The sequence below is a fragment of the Geotrypetes seraphini genome, chromosome 13 (genome assembly GCF_902459505.1).
Source record: "Geotrypetes seraphini chromosome 13, aGeoSer1.1, whole genome shotgun sequence".
Lineage (NCBI taxonomy): Eukaryota > Metazoa > Chordata > Amphibia > Gymnophiona > Dermophiidae > Geotrypetes > Geotrypetes seraphini.
In genome coordinates this window covers 77,254,201-77,272,314 of record NC_047096.1, presented here as the reverse complement: position 1 = coordinate 77,272,314, position 18,114 = coordinate 77,254,201, and the positions used below count along the sequence as shown (strand labels likewise).

General features: G+C 43.4%; 1 protein-coding gene across 4 annotated transcripts in view; it reads left to right on the top strand.

Moving 5' to 3' along the window:
- The window catches only part of MLLT6 (MLLT6, PHD finger containing), a 240,675-nt gene that overhangs the window by 175,067 nt on the left and 47,494 nt on the right, over nucleotides 1–18,114 (top strand). For 3 of the 4 annotated variants that reach the window (XM_033918300.1, XM_033918303.1, XM_033918302.1), the window contains 2 exons: nucleotides 7,465–7,604; nucleotides 14,558–14,746. In XM_033918300.1, coding sequence (XP_033774191.1) covers nucleotides 7,465–7,604; nucleotides 14,558–14,746 — 329 coding nt within the window. The remainder of the gene's footprint in view (nucleotides 1–7,464; nucleotides 7,605–14,557; nucleotides 14,747–18,114) is intronic. The other variant, XM_033918301.1, reaches the window with a different exon arrangement.

Genomic DNA, 18,114 nt, shown 5'->3' with positions numbered 1-18,114 from the left:
GAGCTCTCTAGAAAACTGTTACAACGTAAGGCTGACCACTAGTGTTTCTGCTATGCAAGGACTTTGAGTATCCCAAATGTTTACAATTCATGAGAATTTTAATAACTTCATAGTACAGCTTTTAGCAATTTCCACTTTGTCACAGGCTTCTTTGGTGTAAATTTGGAAAAGAGGTTTTAGTTGTATGGGACCTCAACTTTGGAACTTCCTTCCTTAAGAATTGTGGTTTACGGAGAAGCAAGATGGTCGCAGTGGAATGAGGACACCAATAACTTGTTCTCCTGCCAGAAATTTTCCTCTTTACTTGTGTTTATTGAGGTTTGACTCGATGCCTAAAAGGAGGGGGAGAGCAGCTGCTACAGCCCGGCAACCTGAACTCACCTCGCGACGGCAGGGAACGATGGATGGCTTTCATACATCTTTGCCTTGGGGCGAACTGGCTTTGCCGAGTTGAAGGGAGGTCTCGGCTTTTGGGAGCGAGGTGTCGCTTAGCCCTGCAGGACCAGTCCCTCCCCAGCAGCCACGAGAAAGGGAAACTACGGCAGCTCAGAAGGGACAGGAAGCTACTTCCCTTTCTGAGCTGGAGGGTTCTCCGGCGTCCCTGGATTCTCGAGCAGCAGCAGAAGCAATCGAGGAGAGGGCAGAACTGTCTGTACCAGAGGGAGGACAGATTCCATCAGTTCCCCTACTGGAAAGGCCAGCAGAGTTCACACTAGAGTCTATCTGGAAGGCATTAGACTCCTTGTATCAGCTGTGTGCAGGAACTCTAACTCTAGTTAAAGAACAGGGAAAAAATATTTGAATCTCTTCAGGAAGGAATGAAGACTCAGAGGATAAGAATGGACTCCTTGGACCAACAGGTTCAAGGGATACAAAAGTCTCAAGTTACCTTAATGCAAGATAGACTATTGCTAGTAAGGAAAATTGAAAATATGGAAAATTATACTAAAATGTTAAATTTAAGAATACTTAACTTTCCTAAAGTACTGGCAATGTCTCCTAGAGATTTATTTAATAAATTTCTTAAGGAAATATTTAAATACCCTGAGTCTGGACTTCCACCTCTACACAGAATGTATTTCCTTCCAGTACCTAAGAAGGTTTCACAACCTGAGGTATTACCTGATGCAGCAAGTTTAATGGACTTAACAAGAATATTGGAAATCTCAGTGGATGAAGCCATCTCATACTGTACACTTCTGGTGACTTTTGTCTTTCAACAAGACAAAAAGGCACTTAGGCTGTTTTTTAGGCTTAAAGAGGTGACTTTTATGGACTCTAAGAGCTCCATGTTCCCAGATGTCTCAAAGTTAACTCAGACTAGAAGGAAAGGGTTCCTGCAACTGAGACAATCCGTACTGTCTTTGGGTGCTAAATTTCAGCTTAGATATCCCTGTAAATGTTTGATTCTCTTGGATCAACATTCATATACTTTTTTTGACCCTCCTCGGTTATGGTTTTTCCTAGAGGGGAAAGGAGTAGTCCCTCCCAGTACCCCTACGCGGACTTAGTCCTTTAATATTGTAGAAGATGTAACACCGCACTATTGATATAGTTGTTATGTATATTACCTTGATATCTATCAGATCCTATGATGGAATATGAATTGCTTCTCCCATATTGTGGGTTTTATTAGAGAGATTGTTAATTCCATATGGAGTTTTTATTTATTTTTTTATTGTGTTTCCTGTTTAACTGTGTGTAAATCTCTCTTTTTTCTTTATATATATATACTGGAAATGTATATTTATAAATTGAATAAATAAATAAATTAAAAAAAAAGAATTGTGGTTTACTGAAGATTATGTAATCTTATGGAAACAATGCAAAGCATGGATATTTTCCATAGTTTTTGGTTTGAAGATAGAGTGACTGATAGAATTTTATTACATTTTTATTTTGTTCCTTTTGGTTTTGCTGAAGGCTGGTACAGGGTTTTATTTGATTTGACTTTTTATATATACTATGTAATTCTATTTTATTTTTATTCATTGCTTTGACTTGGTTGGTTTTAATTTATACTGAACATTGTGTAAATTGCCTAGAGCCGGTTATTGATGGTGATTAAGAATATACGATATTAATAAATAAACTTTCAGAAATCTTATTTTTAAGCCGTAAAAACAAAGTAGATGACATCTCTAATGATGAGAAAAAAAATCATTCCTATAAGTGTGCAAGCAAAATAAAAAGTAATTTCTTTCAGGTTTCCTATTTTATTTTTACATTTTTACCTTTTCTTCTTCTTGTTTTATTTTTAAAAGCTTTCAGTTATTTCAGTGTACTTATATGAATAATGACTGTTGACTGTCCTTACAAAAAAGTGAAGCCTAACAAAGATCCAGGCGTTGACCACCCCGCAGTGCTTATTGGTTTTTTCGGTGATCTATAACCTGTCACTGAAATCATCCTAGTACCTAAAGATTGGGGAATAAAATTACGGAACACCTAGACAAAGAAACATAGTTTAATGGGACAGAGTTAACATGGGTTCTGCCAAGGGAAGTCTTGCCTCACCGATTTTCTTCATTTCCTTGAAGTCATGAATAAACATGTGGATAAAGATGATCTAGTTAATGTAGTGTGCTATATGTAGACTTTCAGAAAGCTTTTGACAAAGGTCCTCATGAGAGACTCCTGAGAAAATTAAAAAGTCATGGAATAGGAGGTAATGTTACATTACATTACATTAGAGATTTCTATTCCGCCATTGCCTTGCAGTTCAAGGCAGATTACAAAAGAATTACAAAAAACGTATTACAAGAAGAAGATATCTGGTAATTTCTAGAGAAGATAAAGAGTAGATGAGGTTGCTTTGGGGAATTGGGAAGATATTGGGAAGTGAGAAGGAGCTAGCGGTATTAAGTCGTTTGCAGGAATTTCTTGAAAAGTAGAGATTCATTAGAGGTGGGTCTTGTCAGACAAAGTTGATCAGTTTCTTTGACTGGGTGACCAGAGAATTGAATAGGAGTGCATTAGATGTGGTGTATTAAGATTTTAGCAAACCCTTTGACAGTGTTCCACACAGATGTCTAATAAATAAACTGCGTGCCCTTTGGGGATGGGCCCCACAATGACGGGCTGGGTCAGAAACTGGTTGAGTGGAAGATGACAGAGTAGTGGTCAATGGAGATTGCTCTGAGGAAAGGGATGTTACCAGTGGTGTGCCTCAAGGTTCTGTTCTTGAGCCTGTTCTTTTTAACATTTTTATAAGCGATATTACTGAAGGGCTGTTGGGTAAGATTTGCGGATAATACCAAAATCTGCAATAGAGTAGACCTCCTGGATGGTGTGAATAACATGAAGAAAGACCTAACAAAGCTTGAAGAATGGTCCAAAATTTGGCAGCTAAAATTTAATGCTAAGAAATACAAGGTCATGCATTTGGACTGCAAAATCCCAAAGGAACAGTACAGTTTAGGGGGTAAAGAATTTATGTGCATTTATGTGATTGTATGTGATGATCTTAAGGTGGCCAAACAGGTTGAAAAGGTGATGTGAAAGCTAGAAGGATGCAAGGGTGCATAGGAAGAGGTAAGGCCAGTAGGAAAAAGGAGGTATTGATGCCCTGTATAAGACTCTGGTGAGACCTCATTTAGAATATTGTGCACAATTCTGGAGACCACACCTTCAAATAGATCTAAAAAGGATGGAGTCTGTTCAGGCTACTAAAATGGTACATGGTCTTCATAAGGCGTATGTGGACAGACTTAAAGATCCCAATATGTATACTTAGGAGGAAAGGCGGAAGGGGAGATATAATAAAGATGCTTTAATACCTACATGGCGTAAATATGTATGAGTCAAGTCTCTTTCATTTGAAAGGAAGCTCTGGAATGAGAAGGCATAGGATGAAGTTAAGAGGTGATAGGCTTAGGAGTAAATATTAACAATTAAAGCCCCATCATTCCTAGAAAGGTATATTATTCCATATATTCCTACCAGAAGTTTGAGATCAGAGGACAAAAACCTTCTAGTAATTCCATCACTTAGTATAATAAATACAAGACAAGATACGATCTTTGCTGTTACCGCGCCCAGAATATGAAACTCTTTACCAGCACTTATTAACCCTTTCAGGACCAAGGGACATATTTGTCCCATAACTTTAAAATCCTATAAATTTTGATTGGGATAGTCTACAGTTCTAAATTTGATATGTACGGATTCCATATGATACTGCCTTTATGTAAACAAACTGGTTCCGACATTCATTCATTAGCGTCGTTGCCAGATTGACGAGAAGATTCACTTGCCACACTGTCCATAAGCCAGAAGTTTGATTTTTTTTTTTTTTAAATAATGATATTTCACAAAAAAAAATCAATTTTTTGGCATCTGCAAGCCCTTTTTACCATAAAAATGTCGTCAAAACCACAAAAATTGGCCTACGATCCTTATGGTCCTGAAAGGGTTAAGGAAGAAAAATTGTTAGGTAAATTTAAAGAACCGTTAAAATGCTGGTTGCATAAGGATGCCTAATCGCCGGATTCTCTTTTTGACCCCATTCATTGCAGAAACTTTCACATCGAGAAATTAAAAAAAATAAATAAATAAAAATATTTTATAATAATTCTTTATTCATTTTCAAATTTGACAACAAGTGCACAAAATAATATAATTCAACAAGTTATTACACAATAGCACAATGATACATTTAACCCCCCCTACCTCCCAACCTTCATCTATATTTTCAATCAGAATATATACATATTATAGAACATAATGTAACATATTATGTAAGATTGTTCCCAACACCCTCCCCACTTATAAAAATATGGGGGCCATTGACAAAATATTGTAGTGAATAGTCATCACTTCTTCTTTTCTTTTTCTTCTTTTGAATAAAAATATTTGATGGCGCGGTATACAAACCCAAGGTTTAGTTTAGTTTAAATTTTCTTTTTTTTTTTTTACACTTTTAAATTCTGACACCCTCCATTGTACTTACCTTTCTTGTTTACTTTACTATGCTTATTGTAGTTCTCCCCACTTCCCCTAGTAATGTTTGTGTAATGTCTTTAATGTTTGTGTGTTTGTTGTAGTTAGTAACTGAGATCCCATTTTTAATTGTAAATCAGCGTGAGCCCCAGCACCAGCGGCAACGGCTGCTCCGACGCTCACAAGACTTCTGTGAGCATCGGATCTATCGCCGCCGCCACCAAAACCCATGCTGCACGCCAGCAAAGGAGGGGAGTTAGTCTTAGTAGAAGTATAGGGATACAACCTCTCCAATCTCACACTGTCTACAAAATAAATAAAAAAGAATTTTCCTCTCTTTTAGGTCTTAGTTCACGCTTGTTGTCTAATACCAGCTCTAGCAGGATACACATTTCAAATCTGGCATATTGTAATCACAAAATAGAAAATAAAATTATTTTTTATACCTTTTGTTGTCTGGTCATTTTGCTTGTAGTCCCAGTTTCTCTTTCTGATTTTGTTTATCTTCTAATTCTCTTTCCAGTGTCTGCTGTCCATTTTTTTCTCTCCTCTTCTCTCTTGCTCCAGTCCCTGTCTCCAAAATATTGATTTTTCCCTTTCAACTTTTCTCCTTTTTTTCTTTTCTGCCTCTGACAACTCAAATCTTGCCCTCTTTCTCATCCTTCTCTTTTTTAAATTTTCAGCTACCTATCAATTTTCCATCTTCAGATCCAACCTCTCCCTTTCTCTTCTCAACTGCCCCTCATCCCATCTCTCCCCCTGTCTGCCTGCCTCCCTCCCTCCCCCCAGGTCCACCATTTCTCCCTTTCTCTTCCCAACGGTTCTCCCTTCAAATATCTTTTCTCCTCTTTCTCCACACTACCCCAGGTCCAACCTCTCTTCCTTCATCTTGCTCTCTTCACAGCCCAGCATGCCTTTCCCTCCAGCGCCGGTCCCTCTCTCCTCACAGCCCAGCTTGCCTTTCCCTCTAGTGCTAATCCCTCTCTCCTCACAGCCCGGTGTGTCTTTCCCTTCGGCGCCAGTCCGATGTCGCCACCAAGCTGAGAAGTCTGCCAGCCTCGGCAGTGTTGTACGTGGCTCCCCCTCCTGATTTTCGCCTGCTGCAGTCTGTCTCCAATGACATGCAACTTCCTGTTTCCACCCAGGTGGACCACAACAGACAGAAGGCAGGAGGGGGAGCCATGGACAACACTTGGCAGACTTTCCGGCATGACGGCAACATCAGACCGGCACAGGAGGGAGGACACACTGGGCTGTGAGAAGGGGAAGTTTGGGAGCATAAAAAGGCCAGGCGGGCCGGATTTGGCACTCAGGCCTTGTGTTTGACACATGTGCCTTAGAGAGAGGAAGAGATAATGGTTACTGTGGATGGGCAGACTGGATGCACCATTTGGCCTTTATTTGCCATCATGTTTCTAAATTGGAAAGAGAAAATGGCTTTTGCAAATGTTTTTAAGCATCGTGAGGATTTGTTCTTGAATTACAAGATTAGGATGTTTCCACATGTCAGAAAAGATACTCGGAGACTTTGAAAATAATTTTTCTATTATACCCTGATGTGATACAGATGGACATACATTTCTTCCTTACATTTCCCTGTAAGTGTATTGTTAACTATAGATCTGTTAAGTATGTTTTCTTTACACCTTCCCAGTCCTTTCAAGCTGCCAAAAAACTGGAGGCCCTTCTAGATCTACCCCATCTTAATTTCTGATAGTGCTACAATAAAGAATTATTAACTGAAAGTAACTTTTGCACTGTTTAGCCTTTTTCATATTTTGTACTTTTAATGGTGTACAAATGGTGTATTGTAGACTTTAGTAAAACAATGTTGAGATTTTTTCTTTTCTTTTTCATTGTATACTTTTTTTCTGCAAGTGTTGTTTTGTATTGATATGTATTATTTAAACTTACATTTTAAAAAATGCTCATAGTAAACCACTCTACACCCCCACCCTGATCAACGGCATTTTGCCCTTATTTGGCAGCTTGACCTCTAGTAATGAGATCACCACAAGGGATCCAGGTTGCTATTTTGAACCCAATGCAGCAATGGGCAGGAAAGACCACTAGAACACTAGGGACTTCTGTAAGAGACAGTGCTGGGAGAGGTGATACACCTGAGGAATTAGGAAAAGGGGTGAAACAGATTCAAGATTGGGATCAAAGGGGGAAAGATACTGATCCGGGGAGGCTTCGAGTTGTGGTGGTACGCTTGGGGGGGGAAAAAACCCTTAAATTTTTTTTTTTTCCTGTTTTAGTTTTAAGACGATATGAAATGACATGAGAAATATTAGATTTCTTATGTTTCAAAGAAATGCATATCCCTGTTGGAGAGGGGTGAATCTGACATTGAAAAATACAGAAATAACCCCATTCCTTGGATGGAGAAGTAATAGTATTGGATGCATAAAGAGTGTTATAGAGATTAAAGAGATAGAGACCACACTCCTTCAGTAGGATAGCAGAAGTTCTTAAGTTTAATAACCAACAGTTCAAAATTTTTACCCTCTTTTTGGCTAGGTCTCCTATCAGCAGTTTGCCCACCTTGTTTGACCAGACAGTATCATGCAGCAGCAACCAGTTAGAGAATGTCCCCAGTGCTACCCCCAACATTGAGCAGCTCCTGGAAAAACATGGAAATGGTGAAGCTGGCGTTAACAGTGAGTACTGTATAAATACTGCATAATAAAGGTGGGACAGCAAGAAAAACAAGAATATTTTAGGATATAGCCTGCAATTGTTCCTCGCATGATCCAATGGATATTACATTAGTGGTAAAGTAAAATAACTCATCTTATTTTTACTTTCTAGTCACCTAGACTCAGATTCTCAAAACTTTTAACGCGGTCGCTAAACTGGTTTACGATGGTTTAGCATGCATTTTAGCAGCAGATTACCTTTAGTGAGCTTTCTAGCAGTCTCTGACACTGCCATGCAAATGGGCTCTTCAACACTGAAATGATTCTTCAAAATCACTGAGCCATTCTTCAAGAGTGGCATCAGTTTTTGGTGACACAAATCAGCGACTGGTCCAGGGGTGCCGGTACAATGGCAGAACTGTTAAAAGTGCATCTTGTGGCGTGTGTTGTGACTGCATTATAGCCCCCTTTGGCAGCGGAAGAGATACTGTGTGTCCTACCGCCAATCGACACACACCACTGGCAGTGGGAGAGATGCTTTCTCTCCTGCCACCAACTGACCCCCCCCCCCCCCGACAGCAGAACAGATGTCCAATGTCTCCCACTGTCAAACAATACCCCTCCCAACTCCTCTCAGCAGTGGGAGAGATGCCCAATCTCTCCTGCCCAACCAACAGCCCCCATAGCGGGAGAGATACCCAATCTCTCCAGCCCAGCTCCCCCCAACTCCCCTCAGCAGCGGGAAAGTTGCCTGTGCTCTCCCGCCACCACGTAACCCCCTCCCCGTGCTTCCAACGACCCTCCCTTACCTTATTTTTAAATGGCTGGCCAGCGGGATGCCTACTCCCTGTGGCCAGCTGGCCCGCCTCTTCAAAATGTCAGGCCTTCCCCTCCCCGGTGCATCCCGGCATGAACCGGGATGGGGCCTGAGGCTTTGATTGGCCCAGGCTGTTTAAGACCCCTCCTATGGGTGGGACCTTATGCATCTGGGGCAATCAGAGCCTTAGGCCCCACATAAGAATATAAGAACATAAGCAATGCCTCCGCTGGATCAGACCTGGGGGTCCATCGTGCCTAGCAGCCCGCTCACGCGGCGGCCCAACAGGTCCAGGATCTGTGTAGTAATCTTCTATCTATACCAAGATGCATCGGGGAGGGAAAGGCCCACCATTTTGAAGAGGCTGGTTAGAGGGAATAGGCATTCCTCCAACCAGCCATCTGAAAATAAGGTACGGGGAGGGGGTTGTGTGGCGGCGGGAGAGCTTGGGCAACTCTCCCACTGCCGAGGGGAGTTGGGGGGTGTCATTTGGGTGGGAGAGATTGAGCATCTCTCCTGCTGCTGAGAGAAGTTAGGGGGTGTTGTTTGGCAGCGGGAGACATTGGGCATCTGTCCCGCTATTGTGGCGGCACATGCAAATTTAGCGAGTCTTCACTACTCTCCACCAACCTCATTTGCATGAGCGTTTTTTGTAGAATGACTCGCTTTTTTACAGTCACTACTATAACGGCTGCAATTAGCAGCCCATCAGTTTTTTTGCGGTTTTTTTGAAAATCTAGCCCTTAGTCATCCAGATAACCAAATTTTTAATCCTAGTACCTGCCAGCAATCTCTTAGGTGGGGCTCAATAAATACTCAACAGCTGGACCACAAAGCAGAGAACAGATGCAATCGAGTTCAGCTGCCAAACTGGAGACAACAGGAATTTCAGCATGTGAGAGGGCAGCAGCATCCCTGTGGATTCTTAATTGCCAGATGGGGGAGAATGGGAGGAACAGCTGCAGCCAAATGGAGACTGGAAGGTGAGGTTGAGTGGTTTCAAGTTCAGGGCCTCTGCAAGTATAAGCCACACTCTAGTTTCAAGTTTCAAACAGGATTTTAAGCAAGTAGGCACTTAAAACATACAAGTCATAGTTTGTACGAATTACATACCATCTATTAAGGGGTCAGTTTATATGAGACTGAAACATAACAGATCATGCCAAGTATGCTTTGATCTGTATGTCAGTAGCAGTGACCTGTATTTGTTATGTATGTTGTTCAGGGATACTCTGTTGAAACTTTTCTTGAACAAGTTGGGAAACACTGTTATAGATGATCTGTTTGGCTGCAGGTGGTCTTATGGTTATATGTGTGCAGGGGGAAGCGTGCCAGCTCATAGAATTCTGTTGTAGTTTGATGTTATTACTACTCTTATTCAAGGTAGAGAACATTTTAAGTATCTCTTCTGAGAAAAGCCTTTGGTGGTTGGTTGATTAATGCCTACTGTGTCCCCAAGGTGGATCTCAAAAGATTAGTGGCAAAAAAATGCTAAGTTTGTAGTGACCTTCAGAGCTTGTCCCCTCCACATGGGGCACTAGGTCTGCATCCAACTTGTTGCACAGGTGGTCTCCTTATCAAATATGAAATTGTTCTGGCATAGCTGCTCTTTCATATCTGTGAACTGTGTTCTAGACCTGTATTCCTCTGCACAGTGGCCCTTCTCCTCTCTTTTCAGTGAACCACTCATGGTTGTCACTACCACCAACACAAAGCACCCACCACGAGCTAAGGCACAAGGAGACACAGAGACATGGACACAAGACGACCCAGAAACTCACGCATACCTATACAAGAAGTTATCCAGGGACACACCCAGAAAAATACATAGACAAAACAGTGGCAGATGAAGACATACACATATGCTCACCTCTTAAAAGAATTACTCACACCCCTTTATTGTTTAAGGGCCGGATGCACTAAAGTCAGCGATCATCTAATGATCATCGCTAAACCAGTTTTGACTGATTTAGCAATGATCGCCTTTACTGAGCCGATGCAGAAAACAGCTCACCGTGTGGTTTTCTGCATGATTGCTCATTCTCCAATCCGACCATGCAAATAAGCTCATTAATATTGAAATGCCATGTAAACTAGCAGAGTGATTGATGCTCTAACATGGCTTCCTGATGCACAAAGAAAAAGTGATTGCTTTTAGCGATCCAAAAATAGCGACTGGTCAAGACCAGTTGCTTACCTGTCTAACCATAGTTTAGCCCAGGGGTGCCCACACTTTTTTGGCTTGCGAGCTACTTTTAAAATGACCAAGTCAAAATGATCTACCAACAATAAAATTTTAAAAAGCACACTGTACGCAGAGAAAATGTTAATTATCATTTATATTCTGGGGTTTTTTTTCAAAGAGATCAAGACAGATGAATTTATGCAATGTCAACTATACAAAAATAGACAAATATACCCCCTCCCTTTTTACTAAACCGCGATAGCGGTTTTTAGCGCAGGGAGCTGCGCTGAATGCCCTGCGCTGAGCTTGATGCTCATAGGCTCCCTGCACTAAAAACCGCTATTGTGGTTTAGTAAAAGGGGGCCATAGTGCAAAATATAGACAGCAGATATAAATTCTCAAAAGGCCACATTTTGACCACTAAATTGAAAATAAAATCATTTTTCCTACCTTTGTTGTCAGGTCATTATTCAAATCGTATTGGTCCCAGGCTCTGGTTGTCTTCTGATAACTTGCTTGCCAGGGTCTCCTTCTTCCTTCTTCTATCTCTGTCCTCCCCTTCCGTTTCCCTTCCCTCTCCTGGAAGTCTGGCATCTTTCCTTTTTTTTTCATCTCCATCCACAAATCCACTTTTTCCTCAACTACCCTATCATTCAGCATCTCTCCCTCCTTTTCCCACCACCCCAGGGTCCACCATCTCTCCCTTTTTTTTTCCCAACTACCCTCCTATCAATTATCTCTATCCCCCCCTCCACACCATCCCTTGTGTCCAAGCCCCCCTCCCCGAAGGCTTCCAGCCCACCCCTGAAGGCCAGCACCCCCCCCCCCGAAGGCCTGCATGTTCCTCCCTGCCCTCCCACATCAACATGTCCCCGGCCAGCAGCTCCAAGACCAGCACCCCTCCCGATTGCTACCTAAACCCAACCGACAACCTACACAAGCCCGTCTATTCCTACTTCTCCCTTCCCCGCTCCTTCAAGCACGTCCACCGCTAGAAGGACGAGAACATGTTATGCCCCTCCGCCGCCCTCTCCGGCAGCCTGTTCTGCGCCGACAACTCCTCTTCCTCCTTCACCAGCAGCGACAGCCTGAGGGGCCCGGAGGACAGTGGGGCGCAGCGGGGACAGAACGAAATGACTTCCCAACTGACCCTGAAGCAGGAGCGGCGGCGGCCAGCCAGCAAGAGGCAGTGCTGCCGATCCTGCTTTAGGGGGGGGAGGGTCAATCACGGAAATGGGAGGCCGATTTTTGGTTTTTTAAAAAAAAAAATCGTATCGATTCTGCCGATGTGAATCGATTCGAATTGGGCAGCACTAGGAAGACCTCGGCTCTTACCTCAACAGGCTTCTTTCTTCTGTAGTGCGCTAATCTTCATCCCCCACCGACCTTCACCCCGCCCTGCCAGCACTCTGATTGGCCGGCATTCTTCAAGAGGCGGGCCAGTCAGGAGGGGGAAAAAAAAGAAGGGAAGGGAACCTGGCTCTGTGATCGACTGGGGTTGCCTGAGCGATCGACCGGTCGATCGCGATCGACGTATTGGGCACCCCTGGTTTAGCCCTTTTTTTTTCAATGAGCATAGATGCTGTGCGTGTTACATACACAATATATGTTCCATTAAAAAGAAAAAAGGCCTACCCCCACTGATGACGGCCCTCCCCGACATCCCCTCTGATGAACTGGCACCAGGAATAGACACCCCCCCTCCCCTGCACAGCAGAAAAAATGGCAGGAGGGATGCCCACACCCCTCCCCCGTGTGAGAGAAAATTGGCAGGAGAGATGCCCCCCAAAACCATCTCCCCAAAAAAAAGGCAGAAGGGATGCCCACTCCCTCCTGCCAGTGGATGCTCCCCCAAACCCCCCGAAGTTGGAAGCAGGAAGGAAGCATGATCCCTCCAGCTTCAAGGCCCACCAATCTAAAATGGCGGGCCTTCCCTCCTCAGTGCATCATCTGAGCCAATCAGGGCCTTGGGCCCCTCCCCATGCATCACATGATGCAATAAGGAGGGAAGGCCAACCATTTTGTATTGGCAGGCCTTGAAGCTGAAGGGACGGTGCTTCCCTCCTGCTTCCAAATTTGGAATAAGGTATTGGGAAGGGACGGTTCGGGGGAGCATCCGCTGCCAATTTTTTCTTGCGCCGGGATGGTTGGCATGGCAGGAGGGAGTGGGCATCCCTTCTGCCGTTTTTGCTGCTGCAGGGGGGTGGGAGGGATGATTCCCGGTGAGGGTGCTTTTTTTCTTATGGGGTAGATTGAAGAGGTTATCATGCCATTATACCGGGCCATGGTATGCCCTCACCTGGAATACTGCATCCAACACTGGTCACTGTACATGAAAAAGGACATAGTACTACCCGAAAGGGTCCAGAGAAGAGCAACAAAAATGGTCAAGAGACTGGGGGAGTTGCCGTACAACGAGAGGCTAGAGAAACTGGGCTTCTTCTCCCTTGAAAAGAGAAGACTGAGAGGGGACATATCGAAACATTCAAGATATTGAAGGGAATTGACTTACTAGAGAAAGAGAGATTGTTCACTCTCTCCAAGGTGAAAAGAACGAGAGGGCACTCGCTAAAGTTAGAAGGGAAAAGATTCCGTACAAACGTAAGGAAGTTCTTCTTCACCCAGAGAGTGGTAGAAATCTGGAACGCTCTTCCAGAGGCTGTTATAGGGGAAAGCACCCTTCAGGGATTCAAGACAAGGTTGGATAAGTTCCTACTAGAACAAGTAAGGCTAGACTTAAATAGGGCACTGGTCTTTGACCTAAGGGCCGCCGCGTGAGCAGACTGCTGGGCACGATGGACCACTGGTCTGACCCAGCAGCGGCAATTCTTATGTTCTTATGTAGATATTGATCATGTGTAACACACACAGAACATCTGTGTCCATTAAAAAAAAAAAAAGGTTTTCTGTTCTGAACAGCTGAGTGGCAGGAGGCTGCTTTGGGGCTTACCCTTCCTCTCTGTTGTTCAGGCTTCTCCTGCTGGCTTAACTCTCACAGTGATCTATCAGATGGGAGAGTCGGGGATTACAACAAACCTCTATGTGAATCATTTGCATGCAAAATTTTAGTGCATCAATAGCTGTTTTAGAATCGGCCAAAAATCAAATTGGAACGGACCCACACAGCCTTACCAATCCTGTTTAGTGTATCTAGCTCTAAGTGCGTCCCTCTCTGTATGGCTCTAACTTCATTCCCCCAAAGGGCCTGACTGACTTCAGAGTCTTCCCCTCCAAGGAACAGGCTAAACATTTGTACACTGGGTTCTCCCCTCTTTCAGTTTGCAAGCTTCTTATATATATTCTTCTCTCTTGCAAAAGCTGGCAGCCCACCTGTAGAGGAAAGAGGTCTTGAGCTACCTTTTCCAGAAGCCTTATTTTTCTGCCCTGGGATGTCTGCTGAGGTAACCCACTTGAAGGTGCCTACTCTTTTCCCTCCCTCACAGTTTCTGCACAGCCTGACTGTGCAGCTTTCTCAAGTAGCTGCACCATAAAGCCATAAAGAAAAAAAGTGTTTCTGCCTTCATCTGGAAAACTGGTTCTGCTGGATTTCCTTCATCTTTCCCAACTCAAAGTTATGACTGGCCTGCCCAGTCACAGTTCTTTTTGGTCCTGTTGAATACATGCCTATTCTTTACCCTAAACATGATGTTACATACTTGTGTGTAGGTGTACCCTGGTTTATATGCACACACAATTTCTTCAGAATGCCTGCTGATTGGGAGCCTATCTGCTTAATCTCAGCATGCATTTGGTATTTATTTTATAATAACTTACCTCCTATGTGATCAGTTCTGTTCTGAATGCATAAATGCTTCTAAATATTAGCCCCATATGTCTGCCTGGCTCATAAATATTTTACCCCTGTGATCATGCTAGTAATAAATATGTAATTCTTTTCTATTGCTTTTTTGTCCTCCTTTCTCTCTGTTCCTTCATTCTCTCTTAGTCATTTGTTCTTTTATTTTATTGCAGTTGTAGAAATGTTAAAAGCACTGCACTCACTCCAGAAAGAAAACCAGCAACTTCAAGAACAGATAATGAGCCTGACTGCCAAGAAGGAACGTTTACAGCACCTCAATGTCCAGCTTTCTGTTCCCTTTCCCCTGGTGAATACCAGTAATGGGTCTCTTAGTCAGGCCCATTATCTCTTGTCACAAAATGGTAAGGGAATATACACATGTACAATACTATCTGCTGGCAGAAAGCAGTGCTGAAAATCAAGATATGTTACATTCATAATAAATGCAGTTCATATTTTTTTCATGGTTTCATATAAGCACATAAGCATTGCCTCTGCCGAGTCAGACCATAGGTCCATCATGCCCAGCAGTCCGCTCCCGCGGCGGCTCCCCAGGTCAATGACCTGTAGTGATCTATTACTCAAGAGCATTTTGTCTTGTATAGTAACCCTCTAATTGTACCCCTGGATTCCCTTACCCTTCAGGAATTCATCCAATCCCTTTTTGAAACCCAAAACCGTACTCTGCTCAACCACCCCCTCTGGAAGCACATTCCAGGTGTCCACTACCCTCTGGGTGAAGAAGAACTTCCTAGCATTTGTTCTGAACCTATCTCCCTTCAATTTTTTTGAGTGCCCTCTAGTTTTTGTTGCCCCCGCCAGTCTGAAGAATCTGTCTCTCTCTACCTTCACTATACCCTTCATGATCTTATAAGTTTCTATCATATCCCCTCTAAGTCTCCACTTTTCCAGGGAAAAGAGCCCCAGCTTCTCCAACCTCTCAGCATATGAGAGGTTTTCCATGCCTTTTATCATTTTTGTTGCTCTTCTCTGGACCCTCTCGAGTATGTTCAGAGCTTGATTCCTTGATACCCTTGATTTCATATTACACAGGCACATTATTATGACCACCACCTACCTCTGATGTCAGGGATTTACAGCCAATGAACGAATGCGCATGTCAAGTGCAGACTTCATGGGTATATAAGTTGGGATTTCAGCAAGTTGCCAATATAGCAGATGTGGCTGTCATGGGGAAAAGTGTGATTTATCAGACATTGAAAAAGGTATGATCATCGGCATCTGGGTCAAGGGCAGCAGCATTTCGGAAATGGCAGAGTTTGTGAACTGTTTACAGGCTTCTGTGGTTAAAGGGTACTGTGAATGGACGAATGAAACCTTTTCGACTTGGTAAATTTTGGGGCTGCACAGGCTGGTGTGGGCAAATCAACATGCTATCATGGAGCAACTCACCATCCAAACGAACCAAGGGGCTTCCAGATGTGTTCAAAACGACTATGCAGCAAACCCTGTTGCAAATGGGGCTCTGGAACAGATGGCTGGTGACTGCATCCATACTCATGAGGGTTCATTGCAACAAATGGCTGCAATTTGCACAGGAGTACTGTCATTGGACTTGCACTGAATGGCAGAGGGTTGCCTTCTCTGATGAGTCATGTTTTGAGGTCCATCGAATGGATGGACGTGGATGTGTCTGGTGTGAAACCACCTAGAACAAACACCCAGCAACCACTGTTGAACGTACACAAGTTGGTAGTGGCAGTGTTATGGTCTAGGGCAGGGCTGCACAAGTCCGGTCCTCGAGATCTACTGGCAGGCCAGGTTTTCTGGATATCCACAATGAATATGCATGAAAGAGATTTGCCTGCACTGCCTTCTTGGTATGCAAATCTCTCTCATGCATGTTCATTGTGGATATCCAGAAAACCTGGCCTGCCAGTAGATCTCGAGGACTGGACTTGGGCAGCCCTGGTCTAGGGAACGTTTTCTTGGTATGGTCTGGGCCCGTTGATACCTTTGGCAGGCACTCTCAACTGAAATGGGTGTCTCTCCTTCTTTGTCGATCAAGTACATCTCTCCTTCTTTGTCGATCAAGTACACCTATATATGTTGATGGTCTTCCCTATGGCTGATGGGATCTTTCAACAGGACAATGTGACATGTCGTACCACCAGAATTGTTTGCGAAAGACTTCCAGCTACTTCCCTAGCCTCTGAATTCCCCAGACCTTAACCCAATTAGGACCACCTTGATCAACATTTTCAACGACTGAATTCACCATCATGTACCAGTTAACAACTGTCAGACGCATTGCAGTCTGCATAGCTTCAGAAACCTCTACCTGACATCTTATTGAGTCACTCCCATGGCATCTGGCTGCCATCCATGCTGCCAGAGGCAATAGAACTCTCATATGAGGAAAGACTAAAAAGATTAGGGGTCTTCAGCTTGGAAAAGAAATGACTGAGGGGAAATATGATTGAAGTCTACAAAATCCTAAGTGGTGTAGAATGGGTACAAGTAGTTAGATTTTTTACTCTGTCAAAAATTACAAAAACTAGGGGATACTCGAAGTTACAGGGAAATACTTTTAAAACCAATGGGAGTAAATATTTTTTCACTCAAGAGTTAAGCTTTGGAATGCATTGCCAGAGGTTATAGTAACAGCTGGTTTTAAGAAAGGTTTGGACAATTTCCTGGAGGAAAAGTCTACAGTCTGTTATTGAGACTGACATGGGGGAAGCCACTGCTTGCCCTGGATTGGTAGCATGAATGTTGCTACTATTTGGTTTTTTGCTTGGTACTAGTGAGGGCTACTGGACTAGATATACCATTGGTCTGACCCAGTAAGGCTATTCTTATGTTCTTTTTCTGGATGTTGTAATAATGTTTGGCTTACATATGCCTGCAAATTGATTTATCTATTTAATTGCTCCATTTCTTATCCTTTTTCTCCTTTTTAGACAAAAACCATTTCATAATACCTTAGGTCAGGGGTGCCCAAAAGGTCGATCGCGATCGACCAGTAGATCGTGAAGGCAACATAAATTGATCGCGGAGCCCATCTCGGGCTCCATAATGGACTCGTGTTGCCTTCCATTCTACCTGCTTTCCAACCCTGTAAAGAAGACCCTGAAGCTCCGAGCCGACCAACCTTCCTCACTCGACATCAATTCTAACGCCAGAGAGGAAGTTCCAGGCCAGCTAATTTCTGCCTGGCTTGCCCGGAACTTCCTCTCTGACGTTAGAATTCATGTTGAGTGAGGACGGTTAGTCGGACCGGCGCTTCAGTGTCCTCTTTATGGCGGCGGCCTGTTCCCCGATTGTGGCGGCGGTGGCTTGGGGGAGGGCAGGGAGACAGAAAGACAGACATGGAGACAAACAGAAAGGGGGCATAGAGAAAGACAGGGAGACAGAAAGAAAGGGGCATGGAGAGAGAAAGACAGACATAAAGAAATAAAGGGGGGGGGCAGGGAGACAAAGAGAAAGACAGAGAAAGAAAGAAAGGGAGGGACAGAGGAAGAAAAAGTTGGGGGAGGGAATGAGGTCTGGAGGAGAGGAAGCATACAGGAGGCTGAAAGAAGGGAAGAAATATTGGATGCACAGTCAGAAGAATAAAGTGCAACCAGAGACTGATGAAATTACCAAACAAAGGTAGGAAAAATGATTTTATTTTCAATTTAGTGATCAAAATGTGTCCGTTTTGAGAATTTTTATCTGCTGTCTATATTTTGCACTATGGCTCCTTTTTACTAAACCGCAATAGCGG